The 9,626-nt window shown below is 43.5% G+C and overlaps 1 protein-coding gene across 1 annotated transcript; it reads right to left on the bottom strand.

Moving 5' to 3' along the window:
- Positions 1-9,421, bottom strand: LOC308293647 (uncharacterized protein; the record flags this gene model as incomplete). The annotated part of the gene is made up of 4 exons (XM_080736242.1): positions 9,205-9,421; positions 2,403-2,507; positions 392-520; positions 1-62 (listed from the first exon to the last, which is right to left on the bottom strand). The coding sequence occupies exons 1-4, from the start codon at positions 9,383-9,385 to the stop codon at positions 1-3; spliced, it is 477 nt and encodes a 158-aa protein (XP_080592368.1). The 5' UTR covers positions 9,386-9,421.
- Between the last annotated feature and the right edge of the window lie 205 nt (positions 9,422-9,626).

Genomic DNA, 9,626 nt, shown 5'->3' with positions numbered 1-9,626 from the left:
TTATGGGGGCGTATGCTGCAGCACAGAGCACAGCAAGCACACGCCGTGATAGGACGCGTGATCTTACTCGACACAAGAAATAGTACCATGTGACAGAGTTGTCAAAGTTGAACGAGACTCGCTCTAAATAGTAGAAATATGTCAACAATAATAATGACGGCAGTTTTGTGGATTAGTTTATTATAACATTTAGGGCCAGCCAACTCAATGGAACTACTTCTTATTCAGCACAAAAATTAGCTTAAGTCTGACCACGGGAATCATTTAACCAATTCATGCCCTTCCAACAACTCCATTACTGGCATGCATGTATTTAATACATATTTGGTTAAAAAAATAGGCGAACTATCACTTTAAGCTCGTTAACATAATTGACATAATCACCACCTACCTGTAGATGCATTGTAGGCGTTGCCAATGTTAGTGTGAATGTTCTTGTAAACCAGAGTGGTATCAGAACTAAATGGTCCAACATCTTCAGAACCACCCAACCCAGCAGAGAAGGCCACCTTCGGTTGGTCTGTCAACACAAGAGCATTATCACATTATATGATTATAAAAGCTTTTATTATTAATTATACTAATATTTATACAGTTATAAAAGCATTTATTGTAATATTAATAATAAAATTATTGATTTGATTTTGTAAATGTATGCCTTACTTCATCGTACAAGAATGTTGTACAAAAGTAGTGAAAATAGCAGATCTACAAGCTCACAATGTGTCGTAATGCAACTAGATGTGTTTTAAAATGTGTTTAAAATGATGATAAAAAGATGTTATAAGCCCATATCTAACAGCTTCAAATGGGAATGCCCATATATGGTATGGAGGAAGACAGCCCATATCTGTGTGGCTGGTTCTACAGACCGGATCTCCATATATGGGCATGAAAGGCATTGTATGTATGTAAGGCTGTCAAAATCTGCCAAAAATGACCTTCGAATATTCCCTTCAAAATCCCCCGTTGATTCGGAGCATTCGAAGAATTTGGAGCATTCGCACTTCGGCGCTTCTGAGCTTTTTTTTTTACACGTTATATTGACATCAATACAGCCATTGTTGCCGTTGTCTTGGGTCGTGTGCCCCTGACGACCCATAGGCCTATCTTTTCTGATCTTTCTTGCACCCCCCCCAAGTTCACACCTCGACAACTGTTTTAACAAAGAAACAAGCCTATATGCATATCAATAGACCTGTAGGCGATGTTCGTGACCCCCCAAACATTGAATCACCATTGCACCACTGAATACAGCAGCAGACAACCAACTGTGTACTATATTATTTATTCAGCACAAACTTAGTCAAAACAGTAATATAAGCTATTTATTTTATTCTAGTCGCTTCTATGGCTTCACTCTGGTGGTCGTGCAGGTCCGCGTTGGTAAAAGCAAGAGCGCATCGTCGGTGCGACGCGTCACAGCAGCTGTGATGGAAGTTGGAACAACCACGACATGAAAATTGGATTATGTTTTTGTTCGAATCAAATTAGGTAAAAAAATCCATGCTTTTTACATTGTGTGTTCGATGGAGAAGTCTCGTTGTAAACAGTATGCCTTCCCTTCACTACCAAAAGAATCACCCGTTTCAGCTTGACTCATTATCATTCTGAATCAATTAAAGTTATATTGTGTGATTAAACGTGAGCAAGTCTAACTCTGAGGCAAAGCACTGTGTGTCAGTGTGAAAGTTAAATAGCAGCTCGAGGTTCCCTCGGTTTATTCTTCGCTGTATGACGTTGTTGCTATACATGCACCCTTAATCTACAAGCCCACAACGCATTGGATCAGCGACACATTGTGGACTTGTAGATCAGCTCACTTTTGCAGGGGCGAATGGAGACTTTTGCCTCGCGAGACCAGCCGCCTTTTAACGTTACATGCGCCCAGAATCTCGCGAGAAGTGTGGCAGATTTGTTTTAATTAAGTGTCTGCCATGCAATGGCAAAACACCACCATACTTAAATAAGTAAGTATATAATGTTCTTGCAAACTTCGGCACGTAATAACTGCCGCACGATTTACACCACCCCCGCAATATATACATCAAAATGTGCGTCTCGGCCGGGAATGGGGTGCTATTACTTTTCTTTTTCCGATCCGCGTTACCATGGTGACGTAATTCACAATAAACTACGCTCAAAAAACCCATTGACTTTGAATGGGGGACTCAGAAAAAACTAGAAAAGAAAATTAAGAACACATTTTAAGTGTGCCTGCAGCTCGCTAAGTGTGTGCAACCTTGTATAGCAGTTGGTGTTAGCATTAGCATTTTTGCATTAACATTAATTTTAGCATTAGCTAGCATTTTCATTTTTTTAGCATTATCATTTGTTAGCATTAGCATTAGGATTTGTTAGCATTAGCATTTGTTAGCATTAGCATTTGTTAGCAAACGTACCTTCACTTTCCCTCTTCAGTTCCAACAGCTGGTTTTCACTGGCATTTAATCTGCTCTGCAGATCTGACACCTTCTCTTCAGAGGCACTCAGTTTGGCAGCCGTTTCTGTCAATCAATCAATCAATCAATCTACAGTACTTACTGTATATACAGTATACAGTTTACAGTTTCGGCATTTAGCAGTCAATGTATTAATGTATTACCTGCTTATTGTAAATCCAGAGCGATTTACAATAAGCAGGTAATACATCAATACATTAACATCAATTGCATAGAAATATCAATCTAGAACAAATAATAATAATAATAACGTAGGTAGACCAAGCACCTGATAGGTAAAACACGTTATATAAAACCTAAGAATGCTATCTAGCTTTCATGTAGTCTTCTCCGCCAGGCCGAAATGCATGATCGAGACTACAGTATGTTTAGCACACTGTCCGTCCGTCCGTCCGTCTGTCTGTCCGTCCGTGGTTCCGTTCGTGAACAGTTAGTCTCTGACAGCGTTGTCTTGATCACAGCTAAACGGTGCCCACACTGCCTGGATGCCTGAGCAGAGCTAAACGGTGCCCACACTGCCTGGATGCCTGAGCAGAGCTAAACGGTGCCCACACTGCCTGGATGCCAGAGCAGAGCTAAACGGTGCCCACACTGCCTGGATGCCTGAGCAGAGCTAAACGGTGCCCACACTGCCTGGATGCCTGAGCAGAGCTAAACGGTGCCCACACTGCCTGGATGCCTGAGCAGAGCTAAACGGTGCCCACACTGCCTGGATGCCTGGGCAGAGCTAAACGGTGCCCACACTGCCTGGATGCCTGAGCAGAGCTAAACGGTGCCCACACTGCCTGGATGCCTGAGCAGAGCTAAACGGTGCCCACACTGCCTGGATGCCTGGGCAGAGCTAAACGGTGCCCACACTGCCTGGATGCCTGAGCAGAGCTAAACGGTGCCCACACTGCCTGGATGCCTGAGCAGAGCTAAACGGTGCCCACACTGCCTGGATGCCTGAGCAGAGCTAAACGGTGCCCACACTGCCTGGATGCCTGAGCAGAGCTAAACGGTGCCCACACTGCCTGGATGCCTGAGCAGAGCTAAACGGTGCCCACACTGCCTGGATGCCTGAGCAGAGCTAAACGGTGCCCACACTGCCTGGATGCCTGGGCAGAGCTAAACGGTGCCCACACTGCCTGGATGCCTGAGCAGAGCTAAACGGTGCCCACACTGCCTGGATGCCTGAGCAGAGCTAAACGGTGCCCACACTGCCTGGATGCCAGAGCAGAGCTAAACGGTGCCCACACTGCCTGGATGCCAGAGCAGAGCTAAACGGTGCCCACACTGCCTGGATGCCTGAGCAGAGCTAAACGGTGCCCACACTGCCTGGATGCCTGGGCAGAGCTAAACGGTGCCCACACTGCCTGGATGCCAGAGCAGAGCTAAACGGTGCCCACACTGCCTGGATGCCTGAGCAGAGCTAAACGGTGCCCACACTGCCTGGATGCCAGAGCAGAGCTAAACGGTGCCCACACTGCCTGGATGCCAGAGCAGAGCTAAACGGTGCCCACACTGCCTGGATGCCTGAGCAGAGCTAAACGGTGCCCACACTGCCTGGATGCCAGAGCAGAGCTAAACGGTGCCCACACTGCCTGGATGCCTGAGCAGAGCTAAACGGTGCCCACACTGCCTGGATGCCTGAGCAGAGCTAAACGGTGCCCACACTGCCTGGATGCCTGAGCAGAGCTAAACGGTGCCCACACTGCCTGGATGCCAGGGCAGAGCTAAACGGTGCCCACACTGCCTGGATGCCTGGGCAGAACCTCTGACACAAATTAATTGACATGGGCCTGTTATAGCGCCACCAGGAGGCCTGTTATAGCGCCACCAGGAGGCCTGTTATAGCGCCACCAGGAGGCCTGTTATAGCGCCACCAGGAGGCCTGTTATAGCGCCACCAGGAGGCCTGTTATAGCGCCACCAGGAGGCAGAGTTTTTGCCAGTACTCCTACAGATTTTGTCAACATCACGCACATCAATACACTCTGATTTTTTTCATATCCCATCTTAATTGGTCAACACTGGCTTCCAAAGTCTGCAAGTGTGATCCATTTTTAACAAAATGCCTCCAATCACGAACGTGCAATATCCGTGAAAATGGGAACGCACATTCCCACTGGGCTGAAATGCCACTTGAATTGTTTCAAATCAGCCTCATGGTGGCGATATAACAGGCCGATTTTACCTACACTACACTGATCTGTATAAAACCTTGTATGCACACTCCCTAGACTAGAGGCAAAGGACAATCTTTGCCCGGCTTTACATCTGCCTTTTTAGCACCACTAGGAGGCTGACTTAAGTAAAACATATATATATATATATATATAACAAAGAGGAGAGACTCCTGCACATCCAAACGAAAGGCCCATATGAGGTGCAAGTCGTAGTCAGCATGCATAAACTATAGAAAAAGTTGAAAACCTTCCATAAGAAGGGACTGCATCACTCCAGGGAACTGCAATGGACAACTGCTTAATTCATGATTTTTTATTAGCACGACGCGTTTCGCTCGTCAAGCTTCATCAGGTGCTATATACATACAGAGCTGTGAATGTGTCATACATTTATAGAGTCATTCATTGAATAGGTCCGCCCCTCCCAGGCGTGTCATAAATCATTCAATTAATTAGATATAGGGGAGGGTGGACTAATTGTAGTATACACATCACCTTAGAACAAACTAATGAAAAATAAAACACATTTGAAGTGAAACAATACATCTTTTTCCATAAATGGCAGATGTCTTAATAATAAAAAATATTTATAAATGTCTCAACAACCAACCAACAGTGGTACCAGAAAACCCTTATTTACAAATTACAATGTTTTAAAACAAATAACAAGGTGCAAGGGCACAGATGGAGTAGGTTTCTACATGTAAGCATAGAGGAACAGATAACACCAAGGTTAAATTAAGAAGCAGAGCACGTTTATATCAAATATGGAGAATGTCTAAATGTATAAATTGGGCAGTGAGGTAACAACGTTGTAATAACCTTTAAAATTATAGAAATGGACTGAGGTCTAAACTCTCATTTAGACCATTAGGTTCCATAGTATTTAAGGTGTAAATCCAGAATGCTTCTCTCTGTAAGAGATGTTTTACTATGTCACCGCCTCTAGGTGGCAGGTTAACCTTCTCAATGCCCATGAACTTGAGGGTGGCTGCTGAGCCGTGCCCCCTTTCTTTATAGTGGCGTGCAATAGCGTAATCCATATTACCGTGTCTTGGATTTGGATTACGCTATTGCACGCCACTATAAAGAAAGGGGGCATTGCTCAGCAGCCACCCTCAAGTTCATGGGCATTGAGAAGGTTAACCTGCCACCTAGAGGCGGTGACATAGTAAAACATCTCTTACAGAGAGAAGCATTCTGGATTTACACCTTAAATACTATGGAACCTAATGGTCTAAATGAGAGTTTAGACCTCAGTCCATTTCTATAATTTTAAAGGTTATTACAACGTTGTTACCTCACTGCCCAATTTATACATTTAGACATTCTCCATATTTGATATAAACGTGCTCTGCTTCTTAATTTAACCTTGGTGTTATCTGTTCCTCTATGCTTACATGTAGAAACCTACTCCATCTGTGCCCTTGCACCTTGTTATTTGTTTTAAAACATTGTAATTTGTAAATAAGGGTTTTCTGGTACCACTGTTGGTTGGTTGTTGAGACATTTATAAATATTTTTTATTATTAAGACATCTGCCATTTATGGAAAAAGATGTATTGTTTCACTTCAAATGTGTTTTATTTTTCATTAGTTTGTTCTAAGGTGATGTGTATACTACAATTAGTCCACCCTCCCCTATATCTAATTAATTGAATGATTTATGACACGCCTGGGAGGGGCGGACCTATTCAATGAATGACTCTATAAATGTATGACACATTCACAGCTCTGTATGTATATAGCACCTGATGAAGCTTGACGAGCGAAACGCGTCGTGCTAATAAAAAATCATGAATTAAGCAGTTGTCCATTGCAGTTCCCTGGAGTGATGCAGTCCCTTCTTATGGAAGGTTTTCAACTTTTTCTATATATATATATGTCATAGTATATTAGAGAAACAGCACATTCGAGACGCGGAGCACTCGTGGTGCGGCACGGGGCGGAGCAAGCGGTCGCCACAACAACGTACTCCAGGCGGTGCGCCGCTCTATTGTCCACGACACTGCGAGCGGCTACCGAAGCCCCCCTGTATCCACGAAGCCCAAACGAGTTACGAGGCCCCCCTGGGTCCACGAAGCCCCAAGCGGCGCGAAGGCCAGCGGACCTTGGTCCTGCTCTTCGCCCCCGAGCGCCGCAGGCGCGAGTGGCCGCGAAGAGCGGGCCAGGGCCGCGCGAGTTACGAAGCCGTGGTGAATGCAATCGTTATATTTATGCCCAGGCCGTAAGGCCTGGGCAAGCGCACGTTAAACGCCCTGTCCAAGTGACTACAATGGAGCTAATGGCTAGGCTAGGCTAGGCTAGGCTAGGCTAGGCTAGGCTAGTAAATAAAGAGTAAACACTTCCGGTCTGCGGCGAGTTCAAAGCGTGACGTAACTCTCTTATATACACTCTGGTGAATGGCAGAGCAGTGGCTGACGTCGCCATCTGGTGGTGATTAGTGTGTGGTGAACGTCAAAACGAGTGCTCCTTGACAACTTTTACTGGTTTCTTGAACATACTGTAACATATATATATATATATACCAAATGTCATCAAATCGGTTCACAGTTAGATTTTTCATATTCAATCCTGATTGACTAAGATTGACATCTAAGGTTTGCAGGACTGACCCATTTGGAACAAAATGACGCGAATCATGAACTTCCAATCATGGTGAAACTTTGTACGCCTATTCACACTATGTTGAGGAACAAATGCCACACTTTTAACATTTCCCTAGGTCCCTCCCTAGCATAGCGCCACCAGGAGGCAGATTGTTTTGTTATATTATTCCAACAAATTGGTACACATTATCTGTCTGTCATTCAATGTTATATATATATGAGTTAAATAGAAGGATCTCAGTCTGAGTTTCCATTTAGTACCTTGTACCAGTGAACTGTGATGTCATGAAACTGTACCTTTTCCTATGCAAAACTTCTAATAAATACTTCAATCGATCTATCTATCAATCAATCAATCAATCTACTGTATACACAGTATTCAAGAGATCGAGAAGGATCCATCATATTTTTAATTTTCCATCTTGAAGCTCCATGTTAAAAGCATTGTTTCTCACATCTCAACCATGTTGCTAATCTGCATTTTGTTTGACCATACTAGTCCATGGGTCAGACGAGATGTCGGTACCATCAAAAGGGACAAACCGTGTGTGGTATCATTTTGTTCGTATGACATCCAGGAGTGAGAACATGTATGATAGCAATTTCAGAAGGCCAGCTGAATACCATTTTACGGGTATAATCTGATTATGCAAACCACATAATTCATTTTTGATGTTTGTACCATGGATGGACATGTCCAACATCATACTATAATAATAGACAGGCTGAATTATAACTACGGTAGCGATATACTTACTTTTTTAACATCTTTATTTGCATTCACATTTAATAAGAAACAAACAATGGTAGATGCACAAACTTGGGAAACCCAACAACAAAATGTCATGATACAGATCATGGGTACAGGAAGCATCTCCTCCTCCATATATGGCACCTGCCCATTATCACAGACACTGAACAGAATGTTGCCAGTGCCTTAAGCTCTCGGCTTCCTGCAATCTGTAGGCCTCTTACAACTGATTTATGGACTTTACTGAGGCTTCCAAATATGAACACAAGCTGTTTACACTTCCAAAAACACATCCCTTGTCCTATATCAAGAGCATGGTACACAAAACCACACACGAATTGTGGACATCTGTGAGAGTCCGGTTGTGCCACATGCTCCATTTACAGGATGTGAGTGCCTTTGCTGGTTGTGGAAAAATGAATGCACTGAATGAAGAGATTGAGTTCATACCATGTTAACTCATTGATTGCCCTAAATTTCTAGAACACGGATACATTTTTAGTGCACGGATCGTGCACGCCCATGCCTAGATCATGCACCATATGTGTAGTACTTTTTAACAGCTTTCAAACAAAAGAATCCACTTCAGGCATTCATGAGATAAAAGCCTTCAAAGTCAGACAAAACAAACACTGCCACCTTCCTAAATTTCTAGTGCACGGATCAATGTTTAGTGCATGGATCGTGCACCATTATGTATAGTACTTTTTAACAGCTTTCAAACAAAAGAATCCGTTTGGAAATCCGTTCAGGCATTCATGAGATAAAAGCCTTCAAAGTCAGACAAAACAAACATTTTGCCATTTTGAAAGATGTGTTTGTTATGGGGCTAAACATGCAATTTCGCGATTGCGATCATGCCTAATACATTTTAGGCATTTGTGGAATTTTTTTTATAAAAAAAAGATAACAATAACTTTAATTACATCAGTAACCTCATAAATCAAATCAGCACCCCAAAGAACATATACTTTGATAGCGGAATCATCAATCAACCCATTATTTGCTTAGTTATGTCATTCACTATATACCTCATGTCTTCATCAGATGTCAGATATAAGGGCCAAAAACAAGTAATCAGCTGCCATTTTGACATTGCTATCATATCATTTCATAAAGTACAGACATGTAACAATACACAAATCACATCCAACCTTTGTCCCTTCTAATGGGCCCAGTATAAAAAAAATCTGAGGTCTAGCCCATGGACCATACCTTCCATCTTCTCGCGGTCCTCAGCTGCATCTTGTTGGTTCTGGTCCAGAAGGCTTGCAGCAGTAGACATTCTAGCCTCCAAGCGCGTCAGCCTCTGTTCCATGGTGAGGACTCTTTCTCCCTGAGCCCCAACCTCTGACAAACACAACAGCAACACTAGCAACGCTCCACAGTTCTTCATGATGAGGCCCTGTAGGTAGGTAGGTAGGTAGGTAGGTAGGTACTCTAGGTAGGTAGGTAGGTAGGTACTGTAGGTAGGTGGGTAAAAAACTCAACTCTGTAGTTTTCCCAATATGCTCTCTAGTTTTCACCGGAGGGAGGAGCGTGTGTGTGTGTGTGTGTGTGTGTGTGTGTGTGTGTGTGTGTGTGTGTGTGTGTGTGTGTGTGTGTGTGTGTGTGTGTGTGTGTGTGTGTGTGTGTGT

This window comes from Nannobrachium achirus, assembly GCF_963921795.1.
Source record: "Nannobrachium achirus genome assembly, chromosome: 11".
NCBI lineage: Eukaryota > Metazoa > Chordata > Actinopteri > Myctophiformes > Myctophidae > Nannobrachium > Nannobrachium achirus.
The sequence above is the reverse complement of the archived record's forward strand: the minus strand, read 5'-3'. Positions and strand labels throughout refer to the sequence as shown.